At 46.3% G+C, this 22,392-nt stretch overlaps 1 protein-coding gene across 7 annotated transcripts in view; it reads right to left on the reverse strand.

Annotated features, from left to right (window-relative positions):
- LOC137369960 (nucleolar protein 4-like) overlaps positions 1 to 22,392 on the reverse strand; it is a 504,149-nt gene that overhangs the window by 244,244 nt on the left and 237,513 nt on the right. For all 7 annotated transcript variants that reach the window (XM_068031785.1, XM_068031783.1, XM_068031786.1 and 4 more), the window contains one exon: positions 17,568 to 17,872. In XM_068031785.1, coding sequence (XP_067887886.1) covers positions 17,568 to 17,872 — 305 coding nt within the window. The remainder of the gene's footprint in view (positions 1 to 17,567; positions 17,873 to 22,392) is intronic.

Below are 22,392 nucleotides of genomic sequence, written 5' to 3' on the forward strand. Positions count from 1 at the left end.
GAAACAAAGCAGTACTCCCAGGTCGCAATGCTACCTCTAAGGGCAATATCATTGAGTGCAAGTTTACCCTCACCAGCTGAGCTCATGTTTGGGAGGCAAGTCCGAACGAATCTTCCAAGCCACCACCTATCCATGTTTACAGATGTACGAGAAGAGTTACTGGAAAAACAGGGAAGGATGAAGGCTATGCATGACCAGCATGCAGGGAAAGAATTGCCAAGTTTGACCATCGGACAAAATGTTCAGGTTCTACATCCGACAGAATTTGGTTTCCTGCTGAAATAGCTAAGGTTTGTCAAGAGCAGAGATCGTATGACGTAGCAACACCAAATGGAGCAACATTACGCAGAAATCGATGTCAACTCGGGGAGATGTCCAATTATGCAACACCCAGAAATCCTATCGCAAATAGAACACGTTCAAAGGTGAGACCTGAACATAGCACTGTGGAAGATCATGGTGAAGACAACCAACATGATGTCTACTAATCAAAACCACTGTGATACCAGTCAGAGGTCTCAAAGAAGCTTCACTGTGACCAGATTGGATCATATGAGCAAAACACCTTTAAAGCTTCAGAGACTCATAAACCTGTGAACTCACAATGCAAGAAAGTTTTACTGTAATGTAGTATTCTGACATCCTTATTATTATCTGTTTATTTATTCTAAGTGTGTAATTTCAACTTTAGAAAAAAGGGGAATGTTGTTGTATATCTTTAAGTGGGCATGTCCATAATCTGTTTCATCATTAGAGAGGATATGATGTTGTCTGTCATGTGACACAGTAGTTGGAATGTGTTAGTTGACCAAGCAAGACTAGTAAGAGCTCTCCAGCAATCTGTATATATTACTGTAATCTTTGAATAAAGAACTCACAGTATAGTTTACCACTCCTATTCGAGCGATTGGTGAGCTTGTGTTTGAAGGATAGAAGGAAACACAAAAGCTGCTGTCCTTTTTATATGCTTGTAAAAACTCTTACAATCTCTTTTTATAGTTTACTCTCTATTTTTTCCTTTTTTATCAACTTTTTGGTCACCCTTTGCTGCTTTCTAAAACTCTCCCAACCCTCAGGCTTACTACTATTCTTTGCAACATTCTAAGCCTCTTCTTTTAATCTAATATTATCCTTAAATTCCTAGTAAGCAACGGATGGATCTTTCTTGCTGAGTTTTGTTTTTAATGGAAAGTATTTAAACATTCTGAATCGTTTCTTTAAGTGTTTCCCATTGTCTATTTACCACGATACCTTTTAGTCTATTTACCCAATCCACCTTAGCCAGCTCTCCCCTCATACCAATGTAATTGGCTTTGTTTAAGATTTTTGGTTTGGACTTGAGTATGCTTTTCTCAAACTTAATATGGAATTCAATTGTATTAGATCACTTTTTCCCAGTGGATCTTTTACTTTTATATCATTAATTAACCCTGCCTCATTACACAGTACTTGATCTAAAATAGCTTTATCCCTTGTTAGTTCCACAACATATTGTTCCAAGAAACTGTCATGAAAGCATTCGACCAACTCATCTTCCAGATTACCTTTGCCAATTTGATTGTCCAATCTATACGAAGATGAAAGTCCACCATGATTATTACGTTGCCGTTGTTATAATTTCCAATTATTTCTTGCTGAATGCTCTGTCCAACAGTTTAACTGCTGTTAGGAGGTCTGTAAACTACTTCCGGCAGCATTTTTTGCCCCTCGTTATTCCTAGGGCTGAATTCTCTCATGGGCGGTAGGAACCCAACATCAGGACCATTTCCAGGTCCCGAGCCTGCGCATTTCAGTAGCTTGCTTGCCAATTTAAATTTAAGGGAAGAGGCCAAGTAACAGGCTACCTCCATGTTCACTGTCCAATTAGGGATGATGGGCAGCACCTGGTTGCAGGAGGTCCCATTGGAGAGGCCAAAGGAAGGGTCAGTCTGCAGCCCACTAAGTGGAGGCCATCCCAAAGGAACAGCCCCCTCTTTCCCCAACACTCCTACCAGTGCCCCATGAAACAAAACCCCTTCTTTACAAACCATTTTTGAACTATGCTCAAGCAGATGGAGAGCAAGAGGATGCCAAAAGATGGAGGCGCTCAGCTAATAGTCCATATGGCATCCTTTGAATAAAAACCAGAACCCTCTCGGGGATTAATGTGCAGGGGGAATGGCTCCAAATGCCAGTGGATGTGCTGCTTACAGCCTTTGTGCTCATATTTACTGCTGGCACTCAGAGCTTCCACCGTTAGGCCACCTCCGATGCAATGCCGAGCTATTTACAATGCAGGGGGCCCATGCAGTATTGGGAAAATTTCACTGCATTGCCAGATTAGGGGTTAATTTCTCTATAAAGTACCTTAATTGGCTTCCTGCCACTGCCAGAGATGCAGCTGTTACCTCTGGGAGACCGCCTCCAGGAACAGCGCATGGAGGGAGGAAAACGCCGGGGAACCAACCTGATGTACTGCCTTCCAAATTTACATGCACCGCCGCCTCCAAAGCCTCCTCCTTGGGGCTTCTAAAATTCCAGCTCTAATCTTACCCATACTGATCCTACTTCCTGATCTTCGGAGCCAGGACCCGTTTTTACAACTGTCCTTATATCATTGCTTAATATCAGGGCTACTACTCCTCTTGTTCCATGACAGTCATAGAGTCGTACAGAATAGAAACAGGCCATTCGGCCCACCACGTCCATGCCAACCATAATGCTTATCTATACTAATCCCACCTGCCTGCATTAATTCCATATCCCTCTATACCTTGCTCATTCAAGAACCTGTCCAGATGCTTCTTAAATGTTGTTACTGCTGCTGCCTCCACCACCTTCTCAGGCAGCTCATTCCAGATATCCACTATTCTTGGTGTGAAAAATTTACCCCTTTGATCCCCTTTAAACCTCCTCCCTCTCACCTTAAATCTATGCCCTCTAGTTTTAGTCACCCCTATCATAGGAAACAGACTCTGGATATCTACCCTATCTATGCCTCTCATAATTTTATATACCTCTATCATGTGTCCTCTCAGCCTCCTTCGCTCCAGGGAAAACAGACTAAGCCTATCCAATCTCTCTTTATAACTCAAGCCCTCCAAAACCAGGCAACATCCTTGTGAATCTTTTCTGCACCCTCTCTAGCTTAATCACATCTTTCCTGTAGTGCAGCGACCAGAAGTGCACACAGTCCTCCAAATGCAGCCTAACCAACGTTACGTACAACTGTAACATGATGTCCCAACTCTTGTACTCAATGCCTCGGCCGATGAAGACAAGCATGCCATACGCCTTCTTCACCACCCTGTCTACCTGTATTGCTACCTTCAGGGAACTATGTACTTGCACCCCAAGGTCTCTCTGCTCAACAACACTCCCCAGGGCCCTGCCATTCACTGTATATGCCCTGCCCTGGTTTAACTTCCCAAAATGCATCACCGCACGTCTGCGTTAAATTCCATTTGCCAATCCCTTGCCCACTTTCCCAGTTGATCTATATCCTGTTGTAACCTTAGACAACCTTCTTCACTGTCCACTTAACCACCAATTTTGGTGTCATCTGCAAACTTACGAATCATGCCCCCTGCATTCACATCCAAGTCATTAATATATATGACAAACAACAGAGGGCCCAGCACCGATCCCTGCAGCACACCACTGGTCACCGGCCTCCAATCTGAAAAAACAACCCTCCACTACCACCCTCTGCCTCCTATCACCAAGCCAATTTTGTATCCAATTTGCTAGCTCATCCTGGATCCCATGTGTTCGAACATTCTGGACCAGCTTACCATGCGGGACCTTGTCAAAGGCCTTGCTAAAGTCCATGTAGACAACGTCCATCGCCCTGCCCTCGTCAATTCTCTTGGTCACCTCCTCGAAAAACTCAATCAAACTCGTGAGACATGATTTCCCACACAAGCCATGTTGACTATCCCTAATCAGACCATGCCTTTCCAAATGCATATAAATCCTGTCTCTCAGAATCCCTTCCAATAACTTTCCCACCACTGATGTAAGGCTCACCGGCCTGTAGTTCCCTGGCTTATCCCTGCTGCCCTTCATAAATAAAGGCACAACATTAGCTATCCTCCAGTCTTCCGGTACCTCACCCGTGGCTAACGATGATACAAAATTCTCTGCCAGGACCCCAGCAATCTCCTCCCTTGCTTCCCATAGCATCCGAGGATACACCGGGTCAGGCCGTGGGGATTTATCCACCTTCTTCTTTGGCCTCCTTATCTCGAGAGACAATGGGTAAGCGCCTGGAGGTGGTCAGTGGTGTGTGGAGCAGCGCCTGGAGTGGCTATAAAGGCCAATTCTAGAGTGACAGGCTCTTCCACAGGTGCTGCAGAAAGATTTGTTTGTCGGGGTTGTTAACAGTTGGCTCTCCCCTTGCGCCTCTGTCTTTTTTCCTGCAAACTGCTAAGTCTCTTCGACTCGCCACACTTTAGCCCCGCCTTTATGGCTGCCCGCTGGCAACTGACTCCCACGACTTGTGATCAATGTCACAGGATTTCATGTCGCGTTTGCAGACGTCTTTAAAGCGGAGACATGGACGGCCGGTGGGTCTGATACCAGTGGCGAGCTCGCTGTACAATGTGTCTTTGGGGATCCTGCCATCTTCCATGCGGCTCACATGGCCAAGCCATCTCAAGCGCCGCTGACTCAGTAGTGTATAAGCTGGGGATGTTGGCCGCCTCGAGGACTTCTGTGTTGGAGATACGGTCCTGCCACCTGATGCCAAGTATTCTCTGGAGGCAGCGAAAATGGAATGAATTGAGACGTCGCTCTTGGCTGACATACGTTGTCCAGGCCTCGCTGCCATAGAGCAAGGTACTGAGGACACAGGCTTGATACACTCGGACTTTTGTGTTCCGTGTCAGTGCGCCATTTTCCCACACTCTCTTGGCCAGTCTGGACATAGCAGTGGAAGCCTTTCCCATGCGCTTGTTGATTTCTGCATCTAGAGACAGGTTACTGGTGATAGTTGAGCCTAGGTAGGTGAACTCTTGAACCACTTCCAGAGCATGGTCGCCGATATTAATGGATGGAGCATTTCTGACGTCCTGCCCCATGATGTTCATTTTCTTGAGGCTGATGGTTAGGCCAAATTCATTGCAGGCAGCCGCAAACGTGTCGATGAGACTCTGCAGGCACTCTTCAGTGTGAGATGTTAAAGCAGCATCATCAGCAAAGAGGAGTTCCCTGATGAGGACTTTCTGTACTTTGGACTTCGCTCTTAGACTGGCAAGGTTGAACAACCTGCCCCCTGATCTTGTGTGGAGGAAAATTCCTTCTTCAGAGGACTTGAACGCATGTGAAAGCAGCAGAGAGAAGAAAATCCCAAAAAGTGTGGGTGCGAGAACACAGCCCTGTTTCACGCCACTCAGGATAGGAAAGGGGTCTGATGAGGAGCCACCATGTTGAATTGTGCCTTTCATATTGTCATGGAATGAGGTGATGATACTTAGTAGCTTTGGTGGGCGTCCAATCTTTTCTAGTAGTCTGAAGAGACCACGTCTGCTGACGAGGTCAAAGGCTTTGGTGAGATCAATGAAAGCAATGTAGAGGGACATCTGTTGTTCGCGGCATTTCTTCTGTATCTGACGAAGGGAGAACAGCATGTCAACAGTCGATCTCTCTGCACGAAAGCCACACTGTGCCTCAGGGTAGACGCGCTCGGCCAGCTTCTGGAGCCTGTTTAGAGCGACTCGAGCAAAGACTTTCCCCACTATGCTGAGCAGGGAGATTCCACGGTAGTTGTTGCAGTCACCGCGGTCACCTTTGTTTTTATAGAGGGTGATGATATTGGCATCGCGCATGTCCTGAGGTACTGCTCCCTCGTCCCAGCACAGGCATAGCAGTTCATGTAGTGCTGAGAGTATAGCAGGCTTGGCACTCTTGATTATTTCAGGGGTAATGCTGTCCTTCCCAGGGGCTTTTCCGCTGGCTAGAGAATCAATGGCATCACTGAGTTCCGATTTTGTTGGCTGTATGTCCAGCTCATCCATGACTGGTGGAGGCTGGGCTGCATTGAGGGCAGTCTCAGTGACAACATTCTCCCTGGAGTACAGTTCTAGGTAGTGCTCAACCCAGCAGTCCATTTGTTTGCGTTGGTCAGTGATTATGTCCCCTGATTTAGATTTGAGGGGGGCAATCTTCTTGATGGTTGGCCCAAGAGCTCTCTTAATGCCATCATACATTCCTCTGAAGTTTCCGATGTCTGAGGCCAGCTGAATATGGCTGCATAGGTGTTGCCAGTAGTCGTTTGCGCAGCGCCTGGCTATTCCTTGTGCAGTGCTTCTGGCTGCTTTAAGTGCTACGGATGTTAACTCACTGGGGGCTTTCTTGTAGTTCAACAGTGCAATGCGCTTATCGGCTATGACAGGTTCCAGCTCTTCATTATGAGGTTGAAACCAGTCTGCATTTCTCTTCGCACTTTTGCCGTAGGTGGTCAAAGCTGACTCATAGATGGCGTCTCTGATGTGGGCCCACTTGGTCTTAGCATCCCCTGTGGGAGTGTTTTGAAGGGCTGTTACAAACGAATTTAGAAATTTTTGTAACAGCTGTGGGTGAGAAATTCTACTCGTGTTGATGCGCGGGTGGCCCTTCTGCTTGGAATGATGCAACTTCTTTGGTCTGAGTCTAACCTTGCTGCATACCAGGGAGTGGTCGGTGTCGCAGTCCGCACTGTGGAAGCTGCGTGTGATTTGAACACTGTTTAAGATGGCTCGCCTTGTGACAATGAGGTCTAGCTGGTGCCAACGACGCGATCTTGGGTGCCTCCATGAAACCTGATGACAGGGTTTAGTGTGAAAGAACGAGTTGGTGATGCAGAGGTTATGATAGGTACACAACTCAAGCAGTCTCTGCCCGTTCTCATTCATCCTTCCAACGCCATAGCGCCCAAGGCAGGAGGGCCATGAGTCATGGTTGGCCCCAACCCTGGCATTAAAGTCCCCCAGCAGGAGTAGGTGTTCGGTGTTGGGGATGCTGCTAATGATGTTATGGAGTTCCACGTGGAACTGATCTTTAGCTTCAGGTGGGGAGCAGAGTGTTGGAGCACAGATGCTGAGTAGGTGTACTGGACCAGAGATGGTGAGCAGTCGGATGGACAGTATGCGTTCCGAGCCATTTGAGGGTGGCTCTATCATGCTGAGCAAGGAGTTTCTGATGGCGAAGCCCACACCATGCTGTCTTGGTTCTTCAGGATCCCTGCCCTGCCAGAAGAAGGTGTAGTCTTGCTCTGCTAGAGATCCACTCGCGGGAAGGCGTGTCTCTTGAAGTGCTGCAATGTCTACATTGAGTCTACTGAGCTCGTTGTTACTGATGGCGGTCTTCCGAGAATCGTTGATTTGTGTAAGGTCTTCCGACAGGCCAGGACACATAGTTCTGACGTTCCAGCTTGCAAAGCGAAGGGCTGGTACCTTCTTTCCTTTTTTCGTGTTGTTTGGTGCGGTGTTTCAGTCCACCTTTCGGGCAATGACCCTGAGCTCCAAGCACCCATTGAAGCAGGTAGACTGTGGCGGGACAGAACCTTATTGACCGGGGCTGCCCGGTTTGAGGCGGGCGGTAGCTGTCCAGTGAGGTGGGATGACCTCTCCCACCGACAAAGGCAACCCGTGGCGCCCAGTTTCTACGCCAATTTAGCTGGACTTATAACCCGTAACTGCTGCCTTCAGTGTTGTTTCAGTCGCTGTGAGGCAACTATGGAGTGACCTCTCCATGGTGCATGCCTGGGTGAATTTATGGAGGTTGAGAGTTGCCCAGTCATCAAATCCCCCTCTCGGCCTTTCTGGTGGGGTCCAAAGGAGTGCAGAGCACGACGTTTGGCACCGGTATGGCTGCAGGAACTGCCGGAAACATGCCAAAGGTGACACATGACCGCCTACGGGGTTCCGCTCCGGATTTTCTGTTCGGGTTTACTCCCTTAGCCTTGGTCTCTCCCGAGATGCCCACAAGGCAGTGGGGTTGTTAGGGCCCCTACACAGGTGTAGGATGATGCCGGGAGGACGGGGTGCGAGGGGGAGGGGTGGAGGGAAGGGGGTGCGAGGAGGAGATGGGAAGGGGGCTGTGAGGGGGTGGGGGGGGTGCAGGGGAAGGGGGTGCAGGGGGAAGATGGTGCGAGGGGGGGGGCTGGGACGGGGTTGTGAGGGGGTGAGCTGAGAGAGTGGAGCAGGGAAGGGGGTTGGAAGGGGGGGAAGGGGGAGGGGAAGGGGGGGGAAAGCGGGTGCAGGTAATAAGCCATTTCCTCAGTTCCCACCATCGACGTCTGGAAAGCTCATCCGCGTCCTTCGGGAGGTGAAGCATCTTTTGGCAGACTTACAAAGGTGACTTACAAAGGGTTACTCTTCAAGATGGCTCCTGAGCTGTAAGCTCCCTAGGAAGCTCCCTTGCTGTTCAACTCTATCCATGGCCATCTGCTCCCATTCTTCGTGTTTTCTCCCCCAATCTACCCTCTTAAACTGTTTAAACTCACCTGGCTCTTTAAATCAGTTCATTTTAGCCCTAACTAAAAGTTAACAGTTAGTTTAGTGTTTGTTACCTGGGCCCACTGCCTTCCCCCAGTCACACCTGCTCTTTGTTTTCTCAACGAAATTGATCCGGACGAAACTGAAAAGTACAGCTGGTGATACTTTGATCTCCGATCCTGCTGTCTTCACCGTCCAGAGTGTCTGCGGCCACGGCGTGCGGTAAGTCCATTGAAGAGTAGAAGGAGCAGCGGGACCCTAGGGAAGCCTTGCGAAAAGGTGCCCCGAACACCCAAAATGCGCTCTGCCACCTTAATGCGCTTCAAAACCTCCAACACCTCCTCTTTTGTAATGTTGATATGCTCCAGGATATCGCTGTTCCCTCCCTTGAACTCATTAGCTTCCATGACCTTCTCCACGGTAAATACTGACGAGAAATATTCATTTAAGACCTCGCCCATTTCCCGTGGCTCCACACATAGATTGCCACACTGATCCTTAAGGGGACCTACTCTCTCCCTAGCCACCTTTTTACTCTTAATATATTTATAGAATCTTTTAGGATTCTCCTTTATCTTATCTGCCAGGGAAATCTCATGGCCCCTTTTTGCCCTCCTAATTTCCTTCTTAAGTGTAGTCCTACATCCCCTATACTCCTCGAGGGACTCGCTTGATCCCAGTTGCCGATACCTGACATATGCCTCCTTCAATATCCCTCGTCAACCAAGGTTCCCTAAACTTGCCAGCCTTGCCCTTCCATCTAACAGGAACATGCTGGCCCTGAACTCTTCCTATCTCACTTTTAAAAGCCTCCCACTTGCCAGATGTCCCTTTACCTGTAAACAGCCTCTCCCATTCAACTTTTGAGAGTTCCTGTCTGATGCCATCGAAATTAGCCTTCCCCCAATTTAGGACTTCAACCCGAGGACCAGTCCTATCCTTTTCCATAACTATCTTGAAGCTAATAGAGTTATGGTCACTGGTCCCAAAGTGCTCCCCCACTGACACATCAACCACCTGCCCATCCTCATTTCCTAAGAGGAGTCAAGTGTAGCCCCTTCTCTAGTAGGGCCATCCACATACTGCTTCAGAAAACTATCCTGGACACACTTAACAAACTCTTCCCCATCGGATCCCTTAGCACTAAGGCAGTCCCAGTCAATATTAGGGAAGTTAAAATCACCTACTATTACAACCCTATAATTCCTACACTTATCTGTGATTTCCCTACATATATGCTCCTCCACTTCCCTCTGACTATTGGGGGGCCTCCAGTATAATCCCATCAAAGTGATCACCCCTTTCTTATTTCTAAGTTCTACCCATATGGCCTCGCTGGACATTCCCCCCGGGATATCCTCTCTAAGTACTGCCGTGATGTCCTCCCTAATCAATAATGCAACTCCCCCTCCTCTCTTACCTCCACCTCTGTCACGCCGGAAGAATCAGTACCCCGGAACATTGAACTGCCAGTCCTGCCCATTCCTCAACCTCGTTTCCGTAATAGCTATAATATCACAATCTCATGTACCGATCCATGCTCTGAGTTCATCTGCCTTACCTGTGCGGCTTCTTGCATTAAAGTAAATGCAGTTTAGCCTATCAGACCTTACACGCTCCCTGTCCTGCCCCTGCCCGGCCTGCCTACTGGACTTGCTTGCTTTAACCTCTACATTTACCTCAACTATCTCATCGGAGAGACTACTACATTGGGTCCCACCCCCCTGCAAGACTAGTTTAAACCCTCCCGAGTAGTACTAGCAAACCTCCCCACAAGGATATTGGTCCCCTTCCAGTTTAGATGCAACCCGTCCTTCTTGGACAGGTCACATCTGCACCAGAAGAGATCCCAATGATCCAAGTAGCTGAAGCCCTCCCGCCTACACCAGCTCTTCAGCCACGCATTCATTTGCCTTATCCTCCTATTCCTACCCTCACTAGCACGTGGCACAGGAAGTAATCCTGAGATTACAACCCTAGAGATCCTGCTTTTTAACCTTTTGCCTAACTCCCTATATTCACTTTGCAGGACCTCATCTCTCTTCCTGCCTATGTCGTTAGTACCAATATGGACCATGATCTCTGGCTGCTCACCCTCCCCTTTCAGAATGTCCTGCAGCCGCTCCGAGACATCCTTGACCCTCGCACCAAGGAGGCAACATACCATCCTGGAGTCTTGTTTGTGGCCACAGAAACGCCTATCTGCACCCCGTACGATAGAATCCCCTATCACTATAGCTCTTACAACCCTTTTCCTCCCCTGCTGTGCAGCAGAGCCCTCCGTGGTGCCATGAACTTGGCTGTTGCTGCTTTCCCCTGGGAGGTCATCCCCCCAACAGTATCCAAAGCGGTATATCTGTTTGAGAGGGGGATGGCCAGGGGGGACTCCTGCACTACCTGCCTGCGCCTATTACTCCATCTGGTGGTCACCCATCTCTTTTCTGCCTGTGCAACCATTACCTGCGGTGTGACCACCTCACTAAACGTGCTATCCATGATGTCCTCAGCATCGCGGATGCTCCACAGTGAATCCACCCGCAGCTCCAGCTCCGTAATGCGGGTAGCCAGTAGCTGCAGATGGATACACTTCCTGCACACGTGGTCATCAGGGACACTGGAAGCGTCCCTGATTTCCCACATTGGGCAGGATGAGCATATCACGGAGCTGAGCTCTCCTGTCCTGACTTACCTTTAGGTTAATTCGTTAGTCCCTGAATTAAAATATACTAATTACACTAGGGGCCTTGTTCTACCCACTCCAATCTGAAGTCCTTAAAAATAAAACACTGTAGTAGTACTCACCTTATCACCAGAGGATTTTTTTTCCAAAAAAAACTTTCCCTTTTTTTTAAAGATATTCTAACAGCTGCTACTCACCAGCCAATCATCTTGCAGCTCTCCTCTTGCGTCCCTTTTGGCTTTTTTTTTCAAAGCTCCGGTGCGCTGGAAAAGGTTTGACTGCTCTCCGCTCCCGGAAGGTAAGAGACTGGGCATCGATCCTCGGGGTCGATTTATAGGCTCAGCACTCAGCGTTCTCCCCACAGGTCCGCACCACTCCGCTCCTGGAAGGCATTCTGCCTGTCTTTTCAATATGTTGTGTACCCTGGAATATTTATTTCCCAACCTTGGTCACCTTGTAACTATGTCTCTGTAATACTGATTAGATCAAAACCATTTATCTCTAGTTGTGCATCTAGTTAGTCTTTCTTATTACAAATTCTTCGGGCATTCAGATAAAGAGCCTTTAATTTTTTTTTACCACCATTCTTTGCATGAACTCTATTCACTGATGTACTATTGTCACTGAACTCTCTGTCCTTTCCTGTCCCATTTTGTTTTTACCCAAATCACCACACTGCTCTGTTGCCTCAACTTTTGTCTTTAGATTTCTAAATTTCCCCTCACCTGACCCCTCCCCCACTTTTAGTTTAAAACCCTATCCACAACTCTATTTATATGATTCGCTGGATGTTGATCCCAGCCCGGTTTAAGGGGAGGCCATCCCAAAGGAACAGCCCCCTCTTTCCCCAGTACTCCTACCAGTGACCCATGAATCGAAGCCCCTTCTTTACACACCATTTTTGAGCTATGCTCTCTAATCTCATAGTTCCGACAGTAATCCAGAGATTGCCCTTGAGGTTTTTCTTATCAATTTGGAACCCAGTTCTTCAAAATCCCTCCGCAGAACATCAGTCTTAATTCTACCTATGTCTTTGGTTCATGCTTGGACCATGACAACTGAATCCTTCCCCCTCCCATTCCAAGTTATTCTATGATTCTATAAACTTTTTTACACAGTGAGTGGTTAGGATCGGGAATGCACTGCCTGAGAGTGTGGCAGAGGCAGGTTCAGTTGAGGCCTTCAAAAGAGAACTGGATAATTATCTGAAGTAAAAAAATTTGCAGAGCTATGGGGAAATGTTGGGGCAGTGGGACTAGAGTTGCTCTTGCAGAGAGCCGGCAGAGACATGATGGGCCAAATGGCCTCCTTCTGTGCTGTAACCATTCTAGGATTCTAAGTTCTTCTCCAGCCACGAGGAGACGTCCCCAGAGATGCCACGGGCAAGCAACACAACCTTCAGAACTGCTGGTCTCAGCTTCAGAGAACAGTATCCATTCCCCTGACTGTATTGTCCCCTATCACTACCATATTCCTTTTCATTCCCCCCACTTGAATGGGCTCCTGCTCCACGGTGCTGTGGCCAGTTTGCCCACCCACCCTCCAGGAATTGATAAGTGAAAAATGTCCAAAGTCTTCTTTCATCTTGGTAGTTTCATGATACAATGATAATGGAGTTTTTGACGAATAACAATCAATTTCTATCAATTAGTTTTCAGCAGGCCGAGACATGATGTGAAGAAAAGCCCAGTGGTGGAAAGGTTTCGGAACCATAGGTTCAAAGTCACCTGTTTCTCCCAAGCCTGCTACATGTCATGTCTCAAATTACTTATTTATTGTATCCCTAAAAGCTTGTACTGTAAAGATAAAAATCCAACGAGAAAAAACACCTCAAAAATGTGGACAAAATCCAATTTTAAAAATTAATGAGGAAAGCATGTGTCCCTATTACGGTTGCCTTTTTCACACTGCTTACCTGTTGCCCCTGGTGTGAATGGATGGAAATAACAGCGCGCCGAAAGATTGAAAAATACATTAGCGCCTCTCATTCGCATGCAAGTTGCAAAATATTCAAACCCATCAGCAAATCATGGGCATGAACCTCCATGAGAGCCAGGCAAAATAATCTAAATTCACATTTTTCATACTCCTGAACCCAACCAGCTCGACCCTGCCTATCAACTAGAAAACCGATCTTTATAAGAACCAAGCAAATGTCATGTGTTAAATGCAAGACTAGTCATTCTGTGACTTTGAATTAATGCTGGACCCAGAGAACAGAAAGATAATTGAAGCATCAGTTAATAGTGAAGTTATTAAATCAGGTGACAACTGAGCCGCTTAGTCAGTTTAAGATTCCTGATTTGAGATAGCATGCTTACAATTATTAGCAAATAGCCCTGGTGTATACAGTAGGACTTTGAAATTTAAACTATATGCTAAACCTGCAGAACTCTACTGGGGATTAATGCTAACTTTAAACAAATTGTAGGCTTCAATATGGCTATTGTGAGTGATTGCATTGGAAAAGTGGATTGGTGCTAACTAAGCAGAGGGACAGAACAATGCTTTACTCAGCTTGGGGGAGTCACCTATTTCATATTCAGAATAGTGCAATCACATAATGCATCCAGTACAATGTGCTTGGTACAACATTGCACCACTTAAAAATTAAGTAGAATTCAAGGAATGTAGAACTGCAGTGGGGATCAGTACACATGTGTAAAGATTGTCATTGAGATGATCCACTAATGTATGCTAACGTCACACTGAATATTACAGAGTTATAATGGTCATAACCTTCAAACACACTGCATTTTGAAAGGTTGTTTTTCATAGGCATTACATATTTAAATTTTACACGATATTTGTTTTTGCTTGTATCAGTGAATGCTTCTAGTATAAGTACCTGAAAATTCAAAATATATCATGCTTAAAATGACAATAGAAACAAAGTTACTTTCAGATGATTTTGAAGCCTAGTATAGATACAGCAGGAACACAAATACGTAAGTCTTTATTTATTTAATCTCAAATAAAGTTGGCTTGCGAGCATTCATGTGCTAAGAGTAACCCTTACCCAACAGTCTTTATTCCTGTTGCCTAATAAATTATCTTATTCCAGGGTTCAGAATGTTTTTTTTTAGCAAAGGGACACAATAGTCCTGAGAAACTCCTGGGTGGATAATTCACCATTATTTTGCTCTTCCAAAAAAAAAGTCTGCAACTCCCCAATACTATTGCATTTACAAAACCTAAATCTAATGCTAAGATAAATATCTGTTTTCAAGGAAGTAGATTCTTCCTCAGAATTGTGCCCATATTTGTTATAATTTCTAAGTACTATATAAACTTGACCTTGTTATTTTGAGAAGGTCAGAATATTTATCTTCTTTTTAAAGCTACAGTATAGATAGAGAAAATGTTGTACCTCACAGGGACAAAGACCGGAATTTTACTCCCCCACCCCGCCCAAGAAGTGGGCTAGGAGGTAGGGGTTCGCAAAACCGGGTGGGATGGCAGGATGGCGGGCCAAATAATGACCATTTAAAGGCCTCTTCCCACCACCTCTGGTAAAATACCAGAGGTGGATAGGCACTTTGGCATTAGAGGAGGCCGCCTAGTAATAACTGGCGGCCTCCTTGCGGGGCTGGGGGGGCCCTCCTGATTGGGTACCCTGTGCCCCACAGAGGACCCCTCCCCCAGCAGCACGGGCCACCTCCGCTGAAACAATCCCCCTGCCCAACACTCTGAAAACCACACCCCCTCGCCGGGGCCTAGCTGATTATCCCAGAGTGAGGCCCGACCCCATTTACCTTTTTGGAGGCCACTGTCCATGTTCCTCCTCTCACTGGCTGCAGTCCTAGCAGTGGCCACCGCTCCCAGTGGAACTGCTGGGACTGAAGAGCTGCTGTCCCTCCGATTGTCCAGGCAGCTCTTGGAGGCAGGACTTCCTGTCTGAGGGGCGAAAGCCACGACTGCAGGCACTTAATTGCCTGAGCCACGCAAAATAGCATGGCTGGCAAAGGCGGGCTCGCCTCTGAATTTCCAGACAGTGGGCAGGGCCATTGCCTCATCGGGAAATTCCAGCCAATCCCCACCCCACAGAAATCAAGAGTTTTTGTATTTCATAAGTATGAAAGTCAGCATCTCTTGAAAGACTTACCATACTCCACTTCATGTACACTGAAAGCTCGCTTCAGGAAAACAGATTAACTTTTTCTTTAGGTTGCATTGTGTCAAAGATAACTATCACCTCCTCCTCTAATATGCTGTAGCTTTAGGTATTTTAAAAACTTTACATAAAACTGTTGTTTTGCTTTTGCCCATTTATTTTTTCTCCCATCCCCGTCTGAAAGCATTCACTTCTTCCTGAAGTACAATTACACAAGTTCTCATTCTTCAAGTGACCAAAAAGGATCCTGTTGAACCTCCACTTCCATGTGACCAAACTTCCCAGGGCCGTCCTGGAGCCTCCAGGAATGAAAGTTAAATCTCATGGACATTGCTACAAGCATCATTCATTAAAAAAAAAATTTTTTTTTCCACTTTCTTTGAATATTTTTGTTTTTTAGTTATAAAAATACTGGAAGTGAGAAAACATTTGTTTGGCTGACAGTCAAAAATCATCCAATCAGATAATTTAGAGTGTTAATTTTCCAATTGGTGTGGGAAAGCAGCGCATCACAAGGATGGATGCGTTGGGAAACCAATAGCAGGATCGTGGGATCATGCAATGAAACTTTCAGGAATACATCCAATCAGAGTTGGGAACCCCTCTTCCAATACAAGCTGCTGGTTAGCAATAAGGAATAGACGCTGGCCAATTTCCACCCCCACCCTTCAAAGGTGCACAGGCCAATGGTAGTACCGAAGCTATGATCAGCTGAGGACACAACAGTGATTAAACCTGAGACCTTCCTGCTCTGCATTACTCAACTATTGACTATATAAACCAGGGTTGTCCAACATACAGCCCATGGGCCAGGATCCGGCCCGTGGATGTATTTCAGAGATGAGAAATTTTCCATTGTCTTCTTCTTTCAGACCAGCATTTATTAAAAAATTGCAAGTGTCAATTTCACAGCTGACAGGTGCTGAAGCAAGAACAGGCTTCCCAACTTTGGACAGATTCGGGGTTTTCCGGCAGATTCCAACTTGTTTTTAAAAGCCTGCTGGAAAACCCCAAATTTGTCCAAAGTTGGGAAGTGCATTCTGTCAGCTGTGAAACTGACACTTGCGTTTTTGTTTTAAAACTGACCAACCACAAAGCTGCTCCCGTTCCTTGTAACTGTTAGGAGAAAGAGAGGGGGGACAGAGAGAGTGAGTGAGAGACGGGGAAGAGAGAGATGGGGGGGGGGGGCGGTCAGAGAGAGAGAGAGGGGACAGAGAGAGAGAGAAGGGTGCAGAGAGAGAGAGAGGGGGGACAGAGAGAGAGAGAGAGGGGGCAGAGAGACAGAAAGACAGAGAGACAGAGATAGAGAGAGGAGGACAGAGAGGGGGAACAGAGAGAAGGGGGAAGAGAGAGGGGCCAGAGAGAGAGAGGGGGGACAGAGAGACAGAGAAGGGGGCAGAGAAAGAGGGGCAGAGAGACAGAGGAGGCAGAGAGAGAGAGGGGGGAACAGAGAGAGAAAGAGAGGACACAGAGAGAGAAAGAGGGGGCACAGAGAGATAAAGAGGAGGGGCAGAGAGGGCTGAACACAGGGAGACAGAGAGACACCGAGAGAGTGATCAAGATCACTCCTGACAGATGGACATCTATCCGGAATACTTAAATAACTTTTTAATGCCTTTATCTTTCTGAAATTGTCTCACCGACCCCCCCCCCCATGTAAGACAAAAAATGTAAAGTGGCCCCCAACGCGATAAGGTTGGACAACCCTGATATAAACTCATTCAGTCAGCTGGGAACTTCTCTCCTTTTGCCTTTTGATCCTAAGAGGGAAATGTATCTTGCATTTGCAATACAGCATTTCCATCCTGATGCCCATACAGAATTCTGTATGCTGACACAAAACCACAGCAGATATTGGTATATCAAGTACTAAATAGCTCTTTTTGCTGTAGATTAAAATGGGTGAAACAAACATTCCAAGTTAGACTACGTGGTGCCAATAATCAGAAATATCACTGTGTAAGCAAAAATACATTATCATACAAATAATAAAACAATATTCTTAAAAAATCAGGTTGTGGGCAACAGTTTTTGTATCTGAATTCTCCAAGTTGAATGCAAACAGTTGTCAGGTAAAGACTAACATGTAAAATAAATTAAACATTTGGTTTTACTTCAAATATTCAAAGTGCACCAGGTATTTTAAAAAATATGCTTCCACAGTTTTACCCTTTTTCTCAGAAGAATTTCAAGGTTATATTGTTTTTGAATGGCTGCTGTCAGATTGATTCTCCCATATTTGTAGTGGAATTGCTAAGCAAATCATAATTTCAAAATCTAGAAATGAAGTTTGTTGCAAAATCTAATTATTTCTTACCTTACTTCCCAAATCTCTTGAATCCCGTTCCATTTTAATGTCAGTAACTGTGTATTTGATGCGGTTTCTTCTTCCATTACTGCTGTTATCCGTGCCATAGTCTGGTATTATCTGGACTGATAGAGGACTGTCACTTAGGTTTATTGGTTGCTCATCCTGGCTAGCAGAGTGGTCTGGATTGGCTGTGCCATTACCATTAATGTCTCCCATAGTTGAATACATCTCCCCACAGTGACCTCCCTCTGCAGCATTAGAGTTAAGCATCAAGGTCTCATTTTCATTGAAACACTCCACAGATGAATCTTCTGTAAAGACAAAAGTGCCAGACTTTAGGACTTATTTGATTTACTGACTCAAACATCAGATTCTGCAATATGACCTCAATTGTTCATTCATGACAACAAATCATACTAGCCCAATTAGCACAAGGTGCAATCGGAAATCATGGTATTGAAACTGGCCTATAGAACGATTTTGTGCTACTGCCAATATTTTCAATATGCTTTCAATCTTAAGAGTTCATACTTTTATTTTTAAATTCCAACTGTCAGTAAAATGCTACATGTCAATTGTTGGACAGTAAATCCTGATTAAATGGTACAATTTATTATGTACACATTTTTTAAAGTTCCATTTTCGGTCCAATGGCAAAAATGACTATTGCCTTTATAATGTTAAACATACGATCCTCAGCATTGTAGTATCAAACCTTGCTTCAAGATACTTTATTAGATTAAAAATCCATCAATTTGAAGTAAAAAATTGCTCTAAAATTATCCAGGTAGGGGGAAGTGTAAATGTAAAATCAGCAATTGTAAGGAGTGCGTACAATGGTACATTTGCTGCCTACGTCTCTGGTCAAATGCATCACCTTACACTTATCCACAGGAAAACCTTAAAATTTCATCTGGTAACACTGGCAGATGCTACAGTTTGGCTGGGCAGTAAACATTTAAGTCTGCCAGAGTTTCCAGGCTGAATTCTGACTGGAAGACACCGAAAGCAGTTCCGATGAAAGGTCACAGACCTGAAACGTTAACTCTGCTTCTCTCTCCACAGATGCTGCCAGACCTGCTGAGTATTTCCAGCACCTTCTGTTTTTATTCCGGAAGCAATACTGTTGTTTAATCACATCGGTCCTTCTATTAAAAAGGAACAATTTGCTTGTGTGTCAGTACATTTGGAAGTTCAAATAATGCTGCTTTTCCCACCCACTTTCCTGTCGTGTTAATGAGGTGATGCCCCCTTTAACCCAACATTATCAGGAGCAGAAGTCACTGACGGCTGTGTGTTCAGCCACACTTCTATCAGCCGGGTGGGCACACACAAATTTTGGGCACAAACATCTACTTCCAACTGATGCATCTTGCATATCATTTGCTGTACATTCCCAGTTTTCAACTGATAAAAAATTAAATACATATGTCAAGGAATATCATGATCTTACTGAATGGTGGGGCAGGCTTGAGGGAATAAATGGCCTACTCCTGCTCCTATTTCTTATGTTCTTATATAAAGGTTATTCATTTACAGCTTTCACAGAATGATAGACAGAGTCACAGAATTTGGTCCACAAAGCTCAGTAAAAATCCCAGAATGCTATGTTAAAAATATGGGGCAGGATTTCGCCTTCAGAGTCAGGAACCATTTCCAGGTCCCGACCCTGCAACGAGTGGGGCAAATGGTCTCAGCCCCTATTTTCCGTGATGTCAATTGCTAATTGGCTGGAGGGTGGGTTTGGCAGTCAATTAGCAGTAGCAGGTGCAGGATGTAAAGTGCAGGCCTGATTTAAAGGTATCATAAAGCCATTACTGTAGCAGCCATTTTGATTTCCATGGAATCCCGAGCTCACCAGGAAGGGAGCCAGAGGCCTGGCACCTGGGGCAGGACTGCCCCACAGTTCACAGATGCAGCCCTTGAGTGCTTTTGGAGGCAGTGAGAGAGAGGCGAGAGGTCTTGTTTCCGGAGGGTGGAAGCAGAAGGCCACCCTGCCAAACAAAGCAGGCCTGGCTGGAGGTGGCAGAAATTGTCAGTAGCTGAAGTGTTGTCCGGAGCAACTGAGTGCACTGCTAAAAGAGGTTTCATGGCCTTCTTTACTCTAGCAATATGAGTGCTACGCCAGACCCAGGTGACAGTCCTCCAGGTCTGCAGCCACCAGAAGACACACCACCTGAGCAGCCTAAGGACACATGCTGTTCCAGAACATGGGAGAAATGTATACCCAGAGTAATTAATGATTCCTCAGCAATGCCCACAGACCCAGCACTGTTGAAGACTTGGCAGCATTGATACATGCAGCTTATGAAAATGAGCAGCTAGCATTGCTGAGAGAGGCCAGCACTGTCTTAGCACTCTCTCTTTTGTCCTTGCAAGAGTAGAGGGTGCAGAATTTACAGGAGAGGGTGGGCACAGGAGGAGAAGTGTCCCAGCTCGTCATCCTCACAGGCATGGAGGAGGCTGCAATGGAAATTGCCAAGGTGGCCCCGCATGGCCAAGTGAGCAACAGAGAGATGGGAATACCAGGAGGAGAGGGTGAAAAGATATTGAATTCTGTAGATGAAGGGGATGGAATGCACTCCTCATCATCCGAAAGCATGCTAAAGCCTCAGCTGCACTGTGAAGCCTCAGCTCTGCAGAGGCCCCTGCTGTCAGAGGCAAGTTCTCATGATCTCCTTAAATTATAAATAAAAACACAAAGTGCTGTAAATACACAGCAGGTCTAGCAGCATCTGTGAAGAGAGAACGAGAATGAACGTTTCAGGTCTGTGACTTTTCATCAGAGTTTGAATGTGTATTCCAGCGCTTTCGGTTTTTATTTCAGATTTCCAGCATCCTCAGTATTTTTCTCATGATTTCCTTCTTGTCTCCCACAGTCTCAGTCGTGGAGGGGGACCATGAAAGTGCAGCAGCAGCATCACTGGGGACCTCTCAAAAGACTGAACTGACAAAGCCAGCACCGTCACATCATTCAAATGCACCCTCCGCCAGCGCAGATATACATACCAATGGGTCCTCACACACGATTAGAAAGGGTGGCACTGGGTGAAGAGCATGCCACTAGTGAGCATGAGGAGGTGAGAGAGGGAGTGGCAGCTGTGGCAGTCCCCCCAGAGGATGGAGGACAGACACAGCCATGCACAGCTGGGCACAGATGCAGGGCCTCAGGAGTCACAAGTAAGGCAGCTCTACTTTGACCAACCATGTGAGATGTGTACCCACATGTCAGAATTTCCTGAGGCAGTGTGGGGTCATGGGCTGAGAACGGAGGAGTTCATGGCTCAAGGGTTTGAATGCTTGAGCTTTTCCATTGAGAGAGTGGTCAACCTTCTTGGCCATCTTCAGCCAGAAGTGCCAAGTGGAAGATTCATTCATCTCAGCCTCCTCCTGAGGCCCCCAGCATCACAGAAGCCAGTTTTCAGCCAATTTGATTCACTCCACATGATATCAAGAAACAGACAGTATCTTGGCTGTACTACCTGAAGACTTGTGCTGCAGAACTAGCTACGTCCCTAGCCAAGCTGTTCCAGTACAGCTACCACACTGGCATTCACCTGATAATGTGGAAAATTGTCCAGGTCTGTCCTGTACACAAAAGGCAGGACAAATCCAAACAGGCCAATTACTGCCCCATCAGTCTACTCTCAATCATAGCAAAGTGATGGAAGGGGTCCTCGACAGTGCTATCAAGCGCCACTTAAACAGCAACAACCTGCTCACTGATGCTCAGTTTGAGTTCCGCCAGGGCCACTCGGCTCCTGACGTCATTACAGCCTTGGTCCAAACATGTACAAAAGAGCGGAACTCAAGAGGTGAGGTGAGAGTGATTTCCCTTGACATCAAGGCAGCATTTGACCGAGTGTGGTATCAAGCAGCCCTAGTAAAGCTGAAGTCAATGGGAATCAGGGGAAAACTCTACACTGGTTGGAGTCATACCTAGCACAAAGAAAGATGGTTGTGGTTGTTGCAGGTTCATCATTTCAGCCCCAGGATATCACTGCAGGAGTTCCTCAGGGTAGTGTCCTAAGTCCAACCATCTTCAGCTGCTTCATCAAAGACCTTCCCTCCACTATCAACATCCTAGGGGCTACCATCGACCAGAAAATGAACTGGACCAGCCATATAAATACCGTGGCTACAAGAGCCGGTCAGAGGCTGGGAATTCTGTGGTGAGTAATCCACCTCCTGACTCCCCAAAGCCTGTCCACCATCTGCAAGGCATAAATCAAGAGTGTGTTGAAATACTCTCCACTTGCCTGGATGGGTACAGCTCCAACAACACTCAGGAAGCTCGACACAATCCAGGACAAAGCAGTCTACTTGATCGGCACCCCATAAATCACCTTAAACATTCACTCCCTCCACCACCTACACACACTGGCAGCAGCGTGTACCATCTACAAGATGCACTGCAGCAACTCACCACACCTCCTTTGACAGCACCTTCCAAACTCGTGATCTCTACCACCTAGAAGGAAAAGGACAGCAGATGCGTGGGAACACCACCATCTGCAAGATCCCCCCACAAGGCACATGCCATCCTGACTTGGAAATATATCATCATTCCTTCACTGTCACTTCACAAAATCCTGGAACTCCCTTCCTAAGCACTGTCCACCAGATGGACTGCAGCAGTCCAAGAAGGCAGCTCACCACCACCTTCTCAAGGGCAATTAGGATTGGGCAACAAATGCTGGCCTTGCCAGCGATGCCCACATCCCATGAAACAATTAAAAAAAACCTCATGAAGATCCATTTATGGTAGCACTCGGAGTGGATGCAGTAACAGTGCACTGACGTGCACAGAATGCATGCAACACTCTAAAGC

The sequence above is a fragment of the Heterodontus francisci genome, chromosome 5, assembly GCF_036365525.1.
Source record: "Heterodontus francisci isolate sHetFra1 chromosome 5, sHetFra1.hap1, whole genome shotgun sequence".
Taxonomy (NCBI): Eukaryota; Metazoa; Chordata; class Chondrichthyes; order Heterodontiformes; family Heterodontidae; genus Heterodontus; species Heterodontus francisci.